Source organism: Chaetura pelagica, unplaced genomic scaffold, assembly GCF_000747805.2.
Source record: "Chaetura pelagica isolate M959 unplaced genomic scaffold, ChaPel_1.0 scaffold139, whole genome shotgun sequence".
Taxonomy (NCBI): Eukaryota; Metazoa; Chordata; class Aves; order Apodiformes; family Apodidae; genus Chaetura; species Chaetura pelagica.
This window is the reverse complement of record NW_009970717.1, coordinates 7,648,629-7,664,358: the sequence shown is the minus strand read 5'-3', so window position 1 is coordinate 7,664,358 and position 15,730 is coordinate 7,648,629. Positions and strand designations below refer to the sequence as shown.

Here is a 15,730-nt window from a genome sequence, read left to right as displayed (position 1 = left end):
TGACACAACAGGTTAAAACCAAATAAAAACAGGCAAAAGATAATAAATAATTATTCTACTTCGTAAAGAACTGACACTTAAAAGGGCAGAGAGCAAAAAAAAGTAAAAGGGAAGATCTTAGTACTTAGCACAGATGCAGCCGAAAATCCTTCTGCAAGTGCTGAAATATATTTGTTATTAAATTACTAATGCTTAAGTATTTCAAAATATATTGTCAATGCAGCCAAGTCTGAAATGCGTTGTACAGACATACAGCTTTCTGTTAATATAACAAGGCATTGTAGAAAATTAAAATAGTATTTGATTTTAATGTATATCAATAACTTCTGAGGTTAACTCTATTCTTCCCCATTTTTGTATCATACTAAAAATATTATTAGGACCTTTAGCATCCCCTTGTGGTCATAAAACTGCTTTATAAACAATGTCTAGAACAATTACAGCGAGTTTTGTTTCTTTTAAACTAAAGAATTCTTTTTGTGTACAGCAATTACATTTAGTGCCACATTTTCACAATCACTAGAAGAATTTTTAGAAGAGTATCAGAAGAAAAATAAACTTACAAGCATGAGAAACCTTAACATTTCAAAACCTGTTATAAAGCACATGACAGTAACTAGAAAGATTTCCTTTGGTGGATACTGACTTGTGAAACATGGCCTTGATGGAGAACATATCTAGAATAGTTATCATGTTTAGAAATTTCAGTTGGTAAATAGTAAACTATTAACTGTCACCAGGCCATGCATCAGAAGGTAGTTAACTGTGAAACGTGGCAAGTGAACCCTGTTAGCAATTTTTTTTACAATTACAGACAGTTTATAACCTTATTATCAAATATATTATTAAAACACACCCTAGCCTCTTACTAAATTAACTCCAGTTTGTTTTTTTTCCTCATAAAGATTAACATGAAATTTGTTCGTCTGTTTTATTTAGTTCTGATCTTCATCTCCTTATCCTGTCTGGCTTTCATTGATGTTTGAGAACTAAGAAACCACAGAACTTTGCAGGGTGTATCAAGCAGAACTGAACTTCAAGGTGCCTGTGAACCATCAACCTCCCTTGGAATAAATGCTGAAATTAAGGCAGAAGGCAGCAATTTGTCCCTGGAAAACTAACCTACCTTCTTGTGTCCTGAGCACATGTTCTAAATAAAAACTGTACTGTCTCAGTACTCCAACCTTAAGTCAGAATATTTGCTAATTCTGCTTGCTAAACTCGACATACTTCAGGTCTAGATGTCACCTGTTTAGCACCATATAGCACTTGTGAACAAACATTCATTCTCACTGGCACGAGCTGAAACTGGTGAATTCCCAGCAAATCAAACAGGATCTCAACTTGGCCACAGAGAAAAGAAAGAACACAACCAGCAGCTACCTGTGAAAACCATACAGGATAGCTTTATACCCTTACACAATGGTGCTAGCCTAGGTAGAAGGTTTGAAATGAAAGCTACCTGGCAGAAAAGGACCTGGGGTTGTTGGTCAACAGCCAGGTGACCATGAGCCAGCAGTGTGCCCAGGTGGCCAGGAAGGCCAATGGTATCCAACAGGTCTTATGAGAAAAGGAGGCTGAGGGGAGACCTCAATTCTACAACTTCCTTAAAGGAGGTTGTAGTGAGGTGGAGGTTGGGTTTTTTGTCCCAAGAAACAAGCAATATGAGAAGAAAAAATGCCCTCAGGTTGTATCAGGGGAGGTTTAGATTGGACATTAGGAAAAAATTGTTCACTGAAAGGCTTATCAGGCACTGGAACAGGCTGCCCTGGGAAGTGGCTGAGTCACCATCCCTGGAAATATTTCAAGGATGTGCAGACATGGTGCTTAGGGACATGGTTTAGTGGTGGACTTGGCAGTGCTAAGTTAACAGTTCGACTTGATATCTTAAAGGTCTTTTCCACCCAAAATTATTCTATGATTCTACACACAGAATGGAGCAACTGATGGGCCTGCAAATCATAACTTGAAACTCGTGTAATGCATTTTTGAGTCTGGGTGTATGAACAAAGCAATAATGCAGCTATTTTATAAACAGGACAGAGAACATTAAAAAAAGAACAGACAATTAAGAAAGTCACCTCTTTCCACAGAGCAAAGGGTTGATTACATGACATTAAGATCTTCAAGTCAACATTTTATACTGAAATCAAAGGCATCTGCATTACAGGAATTGCAGCAGCCTAACTCTACCTAAATCAGGTGCAATGAGATTAATTCCTTCTCCCTGGAAAAGGATCTACACTCAGATTCATCCTCTGCAAAACCAGCTAACTGATAGTGAAGGTGCAGAAAAAAACTATAAAAATTAAATTGCAATTTTAATACATTAAAGACAAAATAAAAAGCTCTGCTCCCACCTGGTGGCAAAAAATAGTAAAGAAACAGTAGGTCTAGAAAGTTAACTTAAAGCTGAAGCAACTTGGACAAGATAAAACCTTTCATCTATGGCAAGCAGTTCTAGTTTTATGGTTAAAATTCATGACTAAATGACTGATGGCTTAAGATTTTAAGAGTGCAACATACTCCACGTGTATGGGTTCATACAAACCATAATCACCTGCTTATGCACATTTTTGTAATACAGTCAACTGCATTTGTGACATTTAAGTGAAAAATACACAGAAACAAACTGACAGGTTTCATCTCAGCAGACAATTTTAAGTAATAAAACCATTACTAAATAAGAAAAAGAAGATGAGAAGCAGGAATATACTTCTGGGTATTCTGAACAGAAATGTCCAGGTCATGTTCTGATTAGAGTCGAAAACTTTAACTTGAAGCTGTCATACACAAAATGCTGTTGTAAATTAGCTTGCAGCATAAACAGGATTTTCCACAAGCCTTTTCACATACAGACTATGTCCCCAGATTTCAAGTAATTATTCCTGTTCCAATACTCATGAGTCAGTGACACAAAATGCAACCAACTGGGTATTTTTCTTCATGCTTTCTGGATGTATCTGCAAAAATGATCTCATGCACATTTCATGTTACAATCACAAATAGGACGGGGCCAAGGGGCAAAGCTTTTGTATCACACATTGCCTTTCCTGTTGTCCCCCTCTGGACAGTTTCTTATGGTTATCTTGAACAGGCAATAACTAGCATTGTGTCTGTATAAAATAATATTATTTATAATGGTTCAGGATACTTCTTCAAAATTGGAAAGATACACCTCTTAAACAGCAAATCAATAAATACTAGAATTTCTGAAGCAGAACCTATGTAGATGTTACACTTAAGTTACTGCAGGGGTCCAGGAACTTCGATGCTCCTTTGACATAAATATATTAACACTCTTCTTTTCTTGCAATGGAATTGCATTACAAGATTATAAATACTGGACAATACAACGCACCATTTTCATAACAAACATTTCTAATGTGTTTTCCCTACTACAGCAGCACACAGCTGACTGCAACCAGCCTATTTAAAATCACAGATCACTTAACATACTGTTTGACAAGCAGTAACAGTTTTACCGCATCTGGGATAATGACACCATAATGTCTCCTTGGAATGTTTACTCAGGGGGGTACAAAACTAGCTTGTTTAAATGACATCTTTCATAGCAATGTTTGAACAGTTATGCTAAGAACACTAACAGAGGAATCTTCTCTATCAATACTGCACACTCCTGTTTACAAGCAGATTTAATACCCTTCCAGTGTAACATCCACTCGTGTGTATTAACTATACCTGCAATCTTTATGGCTACAGGATCCTCTGAAACTGGAACAGGTCCCTCTTTGACTTCAACTTGTTTTTCAGGGACCAGAGTAGATGTGGCAGGAGGGGTATACTTAGTCTCAACATAGACCACAGATGTGGAAGCAGAGGGCTTGGAATTGTGAAAAAGACTAGCCCATGACTTTGCAGGCTGATTAACAGGGACTGATCCTGCAACAGGGACTGTTGCCTCAGTAGTAGGTGAAGCTTCCTCAGCCTTAGCTTGGTCTGAGTCAGTGCTTTCCACAGTGTGCAATTCTACCCCATTGGCAGCTGTCCCCTCACCAGAGGATTCAAGTGTTTGTCCATTAGTTACGCCAAGATTTTCAGTAGTATCAGTACCAGCATAAGACTGTACAACAGCTGTCCTTAAAGGGCTATCTCTGCCAGTCTCTGAGGGGATGCAAAACTGTTCAGAATTAGTAACACGGCATACCTCAGGCTGCCCTGCAGTCCTGGTATTGTCTAGTGCGCTAGAAACAGAATCCTCAGAGACAGCTTCATGAATGAAGTCCACAGAATTGTCCGGGCTGTTGCAAGTCCTTGGTGTGGCCAGGGAGGGCACATCTCCCGTCAGTTCCGTATCCTCCATGCTCAGACTGTTTAGTCCCGAGGAATTTGCATGGCCATTTACAAGAGCTTCTGTGGGAGCGATGCCATCGCTGACATCTTCCAAGTAACTGTAGTATCCAGGAGGTCTTTTTTTCTTTTTTTTACGTTCCCTTTGCCCAAGGCCTCCAGCCAAGCCATCGTTTTCTGCGTTGGAACCGCTGTCCAAAGCGAGGGTTGGGTCAGTGAACTGGCAGTCAATGGAGTTGTAGTTTGTTTCACTGAGAGCATCGTCAGGGGTTTTCTGAGCAGGTGCACAACTGAGAATGAATTCTGGAGCCTGAGGATTCAGAGTACTTGAAATACTGTAGTCGGTGTTATTTAGCACAGATGACTGTGTCTCAATAACTTCATTAACACCAAATTCAATTCTCTGGTACTCTTCCCCTGGACAAGAGAAAACAAACCTCAGTTAATTAATGACTTCTAACTAAAAAGCTAAAAACAAAATAAAAAAACCCTTCCCATATTTTCTACCAACTCAGAAAAAAAGAAGTACAGTCTTTCAAACTAAAATAATTCTTATTCCATATCTCAATCCTGAAGGCCATTTCAAAATACAGTTTTCCTTAAGACAACAGAGTGTGATACAGGTTTTCTTAATCAGAGTAAGTAGTTTTCCAAATCACTGCAGAGTTCCTGTAGATAACACCTATTAAATTCACCTAATAAAAAACATTTCTAAAAACCAATGACTTTGGCAACCTTCTGCATTAACTACTGCATAATTGCATATAAAATATGGTGTCATAATTAACTTCACACTTCTAAAGCCAGTCTTTTTCACTAACAATTAAAAAACCCCAGTGTTTACCTGCTTAAATTGTAAAAGTAACGTCCACGTGTGGGGTTTGGTTTTCAGAAAGTTTGGCTTGGTTTTCCTAGTGTGTAAAGATTTATCATAATCCTTAATAATTGGAAAATTATTTGCACTAATTGTACTGAATACTGCAATCACAGCTTTTGAAACTGTAGGCTCATCAATAACTTAATTTCATCACAGCTGAATTTATTACTCTACAAGAATATTGTGTGTATATATATGACTTTATGACAAGGAATAAAACATATGCCTCAACAAGTCAGTGTTCGACTTGTAAATACAAGCAGTACTGAAAAATTTATGAACAGGATGGCGTTTGGGGTTTGTTGGTTTTGTTTTGGTTTTTTTGTTGGGGTTTATTTATTTACTCATTTACCCTGGGACTTTGACTTGCTCTTTAAAGAAATACTAAGAAATATTCTCATGACAGGCTGCAGTATCACAGAACATTGTCAGTCACAAAGTACTGCAATTTCATGGAATTTATAATGCAGGCAGATCATTGAATTGAATACAACTGAATACATCACACTTACATACATACTTACACAGTTCCACAGCTATCAAAAAAGGAGAAAATTAATGAAACTGAGTCTCAGGAATTTAAAGGTAAGCTCACGTTTTAGTACTTGAAGTTTTGTAGGTGTCTCTTTGATATATATATATTGCAGTTTCAAAAACCATCAATGTTGATCTTTTCTGTTTCCTCTAAGATGGGGGGCTAAAAAGCACACCTGTTCTAAGACTGTTACTAGAGAAAGAAAAACACTAGATACTATTTCCAAAGGAATATAAGTGGATACACCATTAAGCTTTGAAGATTTAGTGCAACTTGCATTACGCATGACACGTCCACAAATCTAAATTTTCAAGTATGCCATAGACACTCGTTAAAAAGGAAGTGTTTTCTTGTGGTTCATGGCTTTGGGTTTTTTTAAACACAACAAAAAACAAGTAATAATTCCTAAGGAAAAATCTATTCACAAACCTAAGGAAATAATCCTATGGGAGGCCAGAGTCTAGCGGACAGTATTTTGTTACACACCTGTCAAGATAATTGTTTTGAAACTCTCCAGATACTTTCTAGGATAGTCCATCAATGAAAATTTTAGCTTTAAAAAATACGTCAAAAACCCAAGAATCTACAGTGTACATAAACAAACATTTAGTGTGTGTTGAGGTGTGTCTTACACATGTGATACCAATGTATTATGAATTAATGAAGATACAGAATACAGATGTTAAGTGATTTTCTGCTTTGATCTATTAACCTAAGTAAATGAGAAGCAAACACACTCACACATCATTTTCATCTTGCTACAAGTCAGACTGGAGGAAACTTAAAAAAACTGAGATAAAAACTCTCCATATGCATCTGATTTCTTGAAATCACATTTAACAAAAGCCTGAATTTCAAGTTTTCTTCACCTCTCCCCTACACCCATGAGAAAGCACTTTATAACACCATGCCTGTCAAGCCACCACTCAGCAACCACTTCTGCAATCACTGACCAGAAAAGAGGGCTTAAGGTTTTTTTAAAAAGTCAGCAGCCTAGAGGCAGGGAGGTAGGAAGCTGCTGCCTGACATCCACTTAAGAGGGAAGAGCAGGGAGATCTCGGGCATCACCTAACTGGTTAGCAGCAACATTAACTGGTGATCAGTGCTAGACACTGCCTGACCTGCCAGGACACAGAGCTCAAATCAAGCCACAGCTTTATTTGCTTGCAAATACAGGGCATGGGGTTTTTGTATTCCTCATTAGTTCATCTACTTAGGGAACAACTTGTTAGTTCAAGCATGAACCAAGAGGTAGGCTTGTTGCCATTTGTAATAGTAAAAAGCAGAAGCAACACTGGTAACACCTAATATTCCTCCAGCCAGGTAAGAATTAATCATTTGGTGCATTTCCAAAATAACCTGGAACTTTTGTTTCGTTTCCAAAATCCCAGTTAAAAACCTAATTGCTTTGAAGCAAAGAATGTGGTTTCCCTTCATGGGCGAGTTAAGTCTAGCTCAGCCAAAAGTGAGAGTTCTCACTTCTGCACTCATGTCCTGCTCCTCTGATCTCCAGCAGGCTTGATGCACTTGTGTTACTGAAAGCTAACCTAGCAAAAACCCCAAACAATCCAAGGGAGTATTTTTCCTTCTGTTTTGGTGAATTTAACAGCTTACTGTACACTAGAAAATCACAAGAGCCAACACAGGACAAGTGGGGAGCAGAAAACAAAAAATATCTCTTATAATTATGGCACATTGGTATTGTAGCTGAAGATGCAACATGGACACTGTAGGCCAAAATCTTGCCATGTGCATAACTGATATTCTAGCATTTAACATACAAATTAGGAATATCCAGCAAAGGAATTAAAACTTTAAATCTCACAGCAGGATTACAATAATCAACACCAGGAGCTACTGTATATAGTTAGTCTATGGGATGACTGGCAGAAGCTCATTTGCCATAAGAACGGGTCATGTTCTTTTGAAAACAAACAAGTAATTTTTTCTATTTGTTTATAGTTTCCACTTTGCTTCTGGGCTTGTTTCAATCTAGTTCACAGTGCTATTCCTGAACGGACTGAAGCAGATCTGTCTGTCATGAGCAACACACCACACATATTGAAACAAGTATCAACAGATGCTCCAAGGACAAAGTCTGTGTACAGTAACAAAAGCTGTGAATACACGGAACTAATTAGTCTGATCAGAATTATATTAGAGCTTCAGCAGGGATTTGATTATTCCTAGTAAGTATTAAAAGATCTTCTAATTCTGTAATAGTTACATACCAAAGATAAGTATAGGGAAAAAATTAGACTACAAGGGAATGACAACATAGTCAGTGTGTGAAATCTCATTAAAATAATAAATATTCTGCATAAGTACAGCATTCCATTTTAGTTTCCATGGATTCTTACGCAGCCATCGCAGCGATAATACGCATGCACGGTTCAGTGCAAGCTTGTTAAAGACATTTTTCAGGCAAAACCTAATTTGCTGTCATTACCTAATCTCAGGGCTGGGAGGGGGTCTCTCAGGGTCTAGGAATGATCTGAAAAACATTTGTACAAACTGACTTTCTGTATGGCTTGTGAACATTAAAATCTCAGTCTTCAAGAACAGAACTTAAATCCATTAACAAAACAGTGTATGACTGGACACCCCTGTCACCAGCAACAGACAATTTGTATCATATGGTCCTTTTAGTGAACATTTCAAATTCCTACTTATAACTACTTGAGGTCCTAAAGCTGGCCTTGTACTAAATAAAGCTCCTGAATTTTCAGAGACATTGCTCACCTTCTTTCAAACGGGACCTGCTGTCCTTCTTTATGACTAGCTGTCTTCTTTACCTTTCAATGCAAGGCCAAAGTCAGACACTTGACCTATTCTGGAGGAAATCTGGACATCTGTAACATTCTCATAAATACTTGGGTAAATCTCAGCTTGTCTTTTCAGGGGAAAAAACCCTCAAACACTAATTTACCTGCTGTTTAAAACACTGAAAAAGTTCAGTTTAAACTATACAGAGTGATAATCGCTCAGCAACTCCCACTTAACTGTCCATTTACATAACTACAGGGTAAGGCCAAGTTGTAAGATGCATGGGTTGAGACAAGAGTAGATGTGTGACTGTTACAGCTTTCAAACTGGAACTCTATTGCATTTTCTCATGAAGAGTCTTACTTTCACCAAAGAAAAAAAAGAATAAAGGATTTTCCAGAAAAAGAGCTAAGCGAGATAGAAACAAGAGTTCAAGGGAACACTGAACAGAGCACGGCTTGCAGAGCTGCCTTCAAGTTGCAACTGCCAGAAAATGGTCGTGCTATATGGCTCTTACAGGAGGGCCAACTGAAGGCCACGCTAGTTACATATTTCTCCAAATAAGTAACTTGCAAGCTTCAGCTCCTTGCATTTTTACAGCTACATCCTACAATATTTCAGCAAGACATTCAGATGGTGTAGTAGCACACTGGAGGAAGAATACGCAATTCCACCCTCATTAGCAGTATGTTCACTGTAGTATTTTTAAATACTCTCATGGATCTCATTCAATCTCTGTTTCAAAAACCAGCCTGCCAAATACATGCATCTATAACTGCTGAATGAGTTCTAAACAATACATTTAAAGAGAGGTTGTAGTAAATTTAAGGGATGTGTCAAAAACTCTAAAGTTTTTTAAAAAATGGATGTTGATTTCTTACCATCATGAGACTTACCTGTGGACTTAATACCACATGAAACTGTGTCATTGTATGGAGGGAGCTGCATAAAAAAGAATTGAAAACTTATTTAAAGAAATCAACTCTATTAACATTTTTATCAGTTTAACTTGAAACATCTGAACCCTTAAAAATAACAGAATTAAGGTTTGATTTTCTAAGAGTATGTCTTGAACTCACACTTCTATATTTATCAAATCCCACAATGTAGTTCAAGTGTCCTTGCAGATTACCACAGTTACTGAAAGATAAAGATTATCTTGGTTACACACCAGAGGCTTATCAACTTCTCAAACAATTCACCTCACAGCATCGGGATCTTTCTCCATCAACAGTAACTCACCATGATTTTAAGATGAAGAACATTTTTAGACAGAAACTGAAGATAGACCAAATCACCTGTGAAAGGATGAAACAGTTTTGCACAGACAACAGCGACACCTAAGCCTTGACTCTCTGCCCTTGACATGTTTCAGCTATGGTGTATTATTAATTCCATTTAACAAAAATTGTTTATCATCAGCCTAAGCATAATGTAACTACAGCATATAGTTTCCATCTGATTGTAAATCTGAGTGGCCTGATTTTATGGACTCAGTGCTTGATAGAATCCTTGCTATTGTGTAACCACAGGTGGGCAACTTCTAATTCCCTCTCTCAGCCCTTGAAATCCCCCAGCAGCTGAAAGCCTTCTCCTGTGCCTGCATGAGCTCGTAGCCGTTGCTGCCCTGCAGTCCAGTAGCAGCCGGGAGAACAGCTGAACTGCTTCTGCAGTGGGAAAGAAAACTTTGAGAGTATAGCATAGTTTTATGCTATTCTAAGTATTACTTATAATTTTTTAACAAATATCAAAGACTTCTCCATTGAAGTCTTCAGTGTTCTAAAGCTACAGATGCTTACATGTTGCCTTCTTAAAACACTGTAGACAACAGTGCATTGAAAGCAGTAAGAGAAATATTAATAAAATTCCATTATAAAAAAGTGCATAAAAAGAACACATATTGTAAAATCTGGCTATAAACTAAAATACATGTTAATACATCAACCTTCCATGTCAAAGATGAGAATCAACTGGTCAGAAAGAGGGTCCAAGCTGTTAAGAAACTATTATCCGTATCAATTTTGAACACAGATTCAATATAACTTTATAGTTAGAGCTAAGAAAGTTACTGACAGTCTACAGTCAACAGCTGACAATAAAACTTGCAGTTCTTGGTTTTCTCCAATGTAAAGGGCTTAAGAAAATACAATAAAAAGTAAACAATAAGAATAGAAAACAAGTAGTCCACCAATCTGACCCCTACAAATCAGGTGAATCAACATTTGCGAAGCTGAGATTTCTGAGCTGACCTGTTTTGTACAGCTGGGTCATCTGAATCATGTCAAGTCAGGTTTCAGACAGAACATGTATTCGAAATACCATGTAAAAAGAGACATTTTAGACAACGTTTAGCTTTAACTAGACTCTTGCCTCAGTCCGCCTTCAGTCTATAGGTAAGGGACTTCAGAAGGACACAAGCATCAACAGATGCTGGGACTCCCAGAACTGGCACTGCCACAACAGAATGTATGTCAAACACCATTGCACTATTATGTCAGTCCTGTCCTTCTTGAATTTCACCCTATTTTTTTCAGACCACTTTTCTATGAAGTATCTGTACAGTGTAAAACTAATAAGCATAATTTTTTTTCATCATCCAGATAATTAAAACATTGAACTGAACCAGATCAAGGACGAACTTAAGGAACATCGTTCAACACAGTTTTTGATTTTGACAGCTAACCAGTAAGTGGTACACTTGACACAGTTACAAAATGAAGCAAGATTGGTTCTAATGCTGTAGATTCATGTTTCAACACACTTTATGAGAAAAGCTTTATAGAAGTCAAGATATGACATTTTTATCTTCCACAATGCATCAGAATAGCTGATGTAGGGACACTTAAGGTGACACAGCATAAGATGCACATGTCACACTGCTGCTACTGTATTTAGTGGTGGAAAAACTGCAATATCATCAAAAGAAACATGTATTAACTGAAGATCAGTTCTGCATCAATTCCCACCTACCAAAGAAGATACAAAGCTATCCCCAAAGGGAAGCAGAAGACATGTTTCTCTTTCCAAACTTCCTGTTCCTCTCACCCCACCTGCTTCATGCACTTTTATTGTTCAGTGGTACACTACACTAATTATATTTGGAAAATGAAGTTACAAGAAATTAAGTTGCATGAAGAGTGGTCGTCAGATCTGTAAAATGCGACAAAACGATTTCCTCATCTACGGGTAAGTGTTCATATCCTTTACGTTGAGGGGGGGAAGACAAATTCATGATTGATATGTTTGAATGGAAATATCTGGAGGAAAAACATGGAAATTGACCAAGAGGAAAATGATTTTTCATGTCTGGAGATTCACTCTCTTCCAAGAACTACAGATAATAAAGAGTCTACAATACTATCTGTAGTCTGTTATGAACTCAAACACACACAGACAACTACTTCCACTCTTGTGGTTCTGCCACTGTAATTAAGTTCATTATTGACCCACTGCTTGTTTCTCAGACCTCAGGCACAGCCCTCCTTGAAAGCACAATCTGGATGATTAACACTGCTCCACCTGTCAAAAAACACTATAAATCCTTTTGCTTCAAAAGGCTTACAAGTAAGACTCAGAAGCCCACATTACTTACAACCAAGAATAACAGGAAAGCTAAGAGAATGATAAAAAAAGAAAATTGTATTGTTACACTTCAAATACACCGGAAGTGATGTACCTTTAAAATGTTATTTCTAAATTAAGTTTAAAGTAGATCTTACCTCAACAGAGCATCGTGGAGTCACAAAGAACTGATTAAATTCATCAGGGCTGAACTCCCCAAAAATATACTAAAAATGAAAAAGAAGGAACTTTGTTAAAGAAGGATTTATGGTAACTTTTATTAAGTTAGTAAAATTAATGGTACATTTTATTAACATAGTAGCACTCAAAAAGATCTGTGTGTTGGGATCCAGAAAGTCATCATTTGCATGCCAACTCTGATCTTCATTCCTTCCCAAGTCTTTAGCCAAGTAATTTAAGCTCTAAAACTGTATACAATGCATTTTCCTGCAAGCTCCCACTAGAGGTAACTGCAGCTCAACCTGGGACCAGTTTTAAACCAACATGTTGGGTGAGAAGCCACATCAGATCATTTAAGCCCTAGACACAACCTACTCTACCTTCCAAAGCAACTGTTACCTACCCTTCACAACAGAAAAAACAAGAATCACCTTCCCAGAGTTCTACTAAACTAAGTTATGGAAAACTAATGGTACTCCTACCCAAGTGCACAAGCACAGAACCTACACTGCCTGGGTGCAGAAAAACACACAGGATCTAAATATCAACGCTGAGTTGTTCTTACTAATTTTGCTACTTTTGTGCCTGAAAATCTGCATAACAAACCTGAGATGAAATATCTTTTCACAGCATTATCTTCCTGCACCCTTTTAGATATTTTGCATATTTGATTCAATGGAAAATGCATCTTGGATTCAATGGTAAGTACCTAACAAGACCACAAAAAACCACAGTAAAATGAAAGCTTGTATTTAGTTTACAGAAAATTATACATTCCCGATAAAAAGGCCTGACATTATAGCATTTCATAGCACCTGGACGCTTCTATATAGTTCCACCACCAGCTGTCATTAGCTGAGTGGATGTAACTGAACACTAAGGACAACAAAGACACTGGGAAAGAAGGAAACTGAACAAGAAGTTGAATAAACTGAGAAAACAGACAAGAGGACTGGAGAATACAACTAGTAACATATTCTTGCATGTGGAAGGATATTCACCTTAATGATCGCTAGCCACAAATACTACAGATAAAAGCAGTTTGGTTCAGCACACCTTACAGCTTACCAACCTCATTCATCTTCAGCGTACTCTGATGATAATTTAAGACAATTCTCTGCTATCCTCCAGCCTTCTATCAGAAAACCACGGCAGACACCAGGCTTTTCATCAGTGTCAAGTCGTGCTCATGGTAAATCCTTAGCTTGGCTGTATCAGGATACAACTAGCTAAATTAGGAGGTGAACCATAAAAAAAGTTCTCAACATTTGGAAAAGCATCTCTAGTGAAGCACTGGCTGTTTCCACAATCTGTAGATATAGTAATTCAATCACAGTGGATTTTTTTAGACTTTAGGTAGTTTATTCCAATAAAACAAACACACTTGCTGTTTGTGTGGCTCACAGACAGCTACATTCATAAATTTCAAAGCTTAAGTTTAGGCTAAATTCCACAGCAATTACAAATTACAGTTTTCTTTCACAAAAAGTTATGTATACATATCACTTATGTGTGGAAAGAGCTTAGCCATTTTAATGCCCTTTGGCGTTTTTAAACAAATATTATTATAATCTACTTTAGTCAACAAACAATTCTAATAGTCAAAACAATGTGAACATCTGTGATACAAATGTCTGAAGCACAGTGGAACAGCTAATGATTTAATAACCTTCACATAAACAACTGCTAACTACCTACAGAGACAGTACAGCATCTGACAAAATCTAATACTTGGAAAAATAAAACAATCACTCACTTAAATTATTTACACAATTTCTAGATAAACTAATCACTATCAGCATTCATTTGCCCCACACTCTGTAAATAACATTTAAAATACAAAGCAGAGCTACACTAGCATGTTAAAACTTTGCCAAAGCCACTTCAGACTACTTCAATTCCAGTTTTAGTATTTTCAGGTGTGCATTTGCGTAAGAAACAGACATACCCATTAGGACTACATCAAATTGATGCCTTTAAATGCCCAACCCTAATCCCAAACACTATCACACTCTAAACTGGTGCATACATCATTGTACTTCAAGGACCCAATCAAGGATAACAGATAGGGACTTCACCACACAAGGTCCGAGGGAAAAGCAGGTTTCAGATACAGGCAAGAGATTGTGATTTGCTCAGAGTTAAGATGCTTGTCATCCCAACCATGACCCACCTGTCAGTGCATCTGCAGCCTCTCACTGAACTGTACCTGTACAGTTATCTGAGCAAAGGCTGAGCTCAATCCCTATGACAATGCACATGGACGGACAGACAGCTGAAATGGCCCAGCTAGTAACATCCATGCATAACACCATGAATAAAACAGCAAGTATGTATGGCAACATGCAAACCCAAAAGAGTAGCAAATATGAACATGAAAAGTTGAATCTTACTTACTCCAAGCTCTAAAATTTAACCACAAAAAAAATAAGCTTTCTCCAAGTAAAAATATTTAGTGTTCATTTACATATTTTAAAAATTACTTTTTGTTTATGTCCTCAGACAAATAAGAGCACCTGCTTGAAAAGCATGCTCAACAGCAGTCAACACTTCAAGTGACAACTCACAAGATAGCGCAGGAATGATGCGTAGGAGAGTCTAGTCTCACATTGACACTGGATTTGGAAGAAAAACTCTTAAGAGAACAGTGGGGGAACGTTTTGAAATTTCCAACTGTAACATTACCCCTGGACTTACTTTTAAAGATAAATACTCCCTAAGAGGCTTAATTCAGAGTCAGATCTGATCTCCCTCTCCTTCTCAAACAGCCTCTGCAACTTACATAGAATTCTTCTGCTCCAGCTCCTGGGAAGGAATCCTCTCTCCCTTTTTCAGGAGCACAGATAGCACACTGCATTTCTCCTGCTACTCTCTGCAGTGCCATCATTAACCTTGCATTAAGTGTGTTCAAGGATTCCTCAAGATACCTCAGTCTGGTGAGCTTGATTTCTGCCACAGATTAAGATCAATGCCAAAACAGTATCATACAAATTGCAAAGATCTTCTACTTGCAGCTGTATAGGATTCCTCAAGATACCTCAGTCTGGTGAGCTCGATTTCTGTCACAGATTAAGATCAATGCCAAAACACTATCATACAAATTGCAAAGATCTTCCACTTGCAGCTGTATGACAAAAACAGACGGAAAATAAGCCTCCTCTGAGGGGAAAGAGCAGTGGAGAGGACAAGACTTTGTGGAATTCTAGGGGCAAGGGGGGGAATCTACCTCCACTACCTTTCCACTTTCTCCAGTGTTTCCAAACCTCTCCTCTAAAACAGAAAAACAAAATAGTAAACCCAAAACATACTGATGGATCTATTGCATTTTGCAGCTCACGATTGTAACCCAGTTTGTCCATCAATCAGAGATGCACACTAACATGTAACAACATAACAAAAACCCTTTCTTATACTGCACAATCAGAAATTCGTGGGTTTTTTCCATCTAGTATCTCTCACACTGACTTTTAACAATCACTTTAATGCAAAAATTATTCAGA

At 37.7% G+C, this 15,730-nt stretch overlaps 1 protein-coding gene across 1 annotated transcript in view; it reads right to left on the bottom strand.

The window, feature by feature from the left end:
* USP10 (ubiquitin specific peptidase 10) overlaps positions 1-15,114 on the bottom strand; it is a 31,537-nt gene extending 16,423 nt beyond the window's left edge. Inside the window, exons 1-4 of the mRNA XM_010006255.1 lie at positions 15,013-15,114; positions 12,209-12,277; positions 9,386-9,431; positions 3,703-4,728 (exon numbers count right to left, since the gene is read on the bottom strand). Of these exons, the coding sequence (XP_010004557.1) occupies positions 3,703-4,728; positions 9,386-9,431; positions 12,209-12,277; positions 15,013-15,114 (1,243 nt within the window). The remainder of the gene's footprint in view (positions 1-3,702; positions 4,729-9,385; positions 9,432-12,208; positions 12,278-15,012) is intronic.
* Between the last annotated feature and the right edge of the window lie 616 nt (positions 15,115-15,730).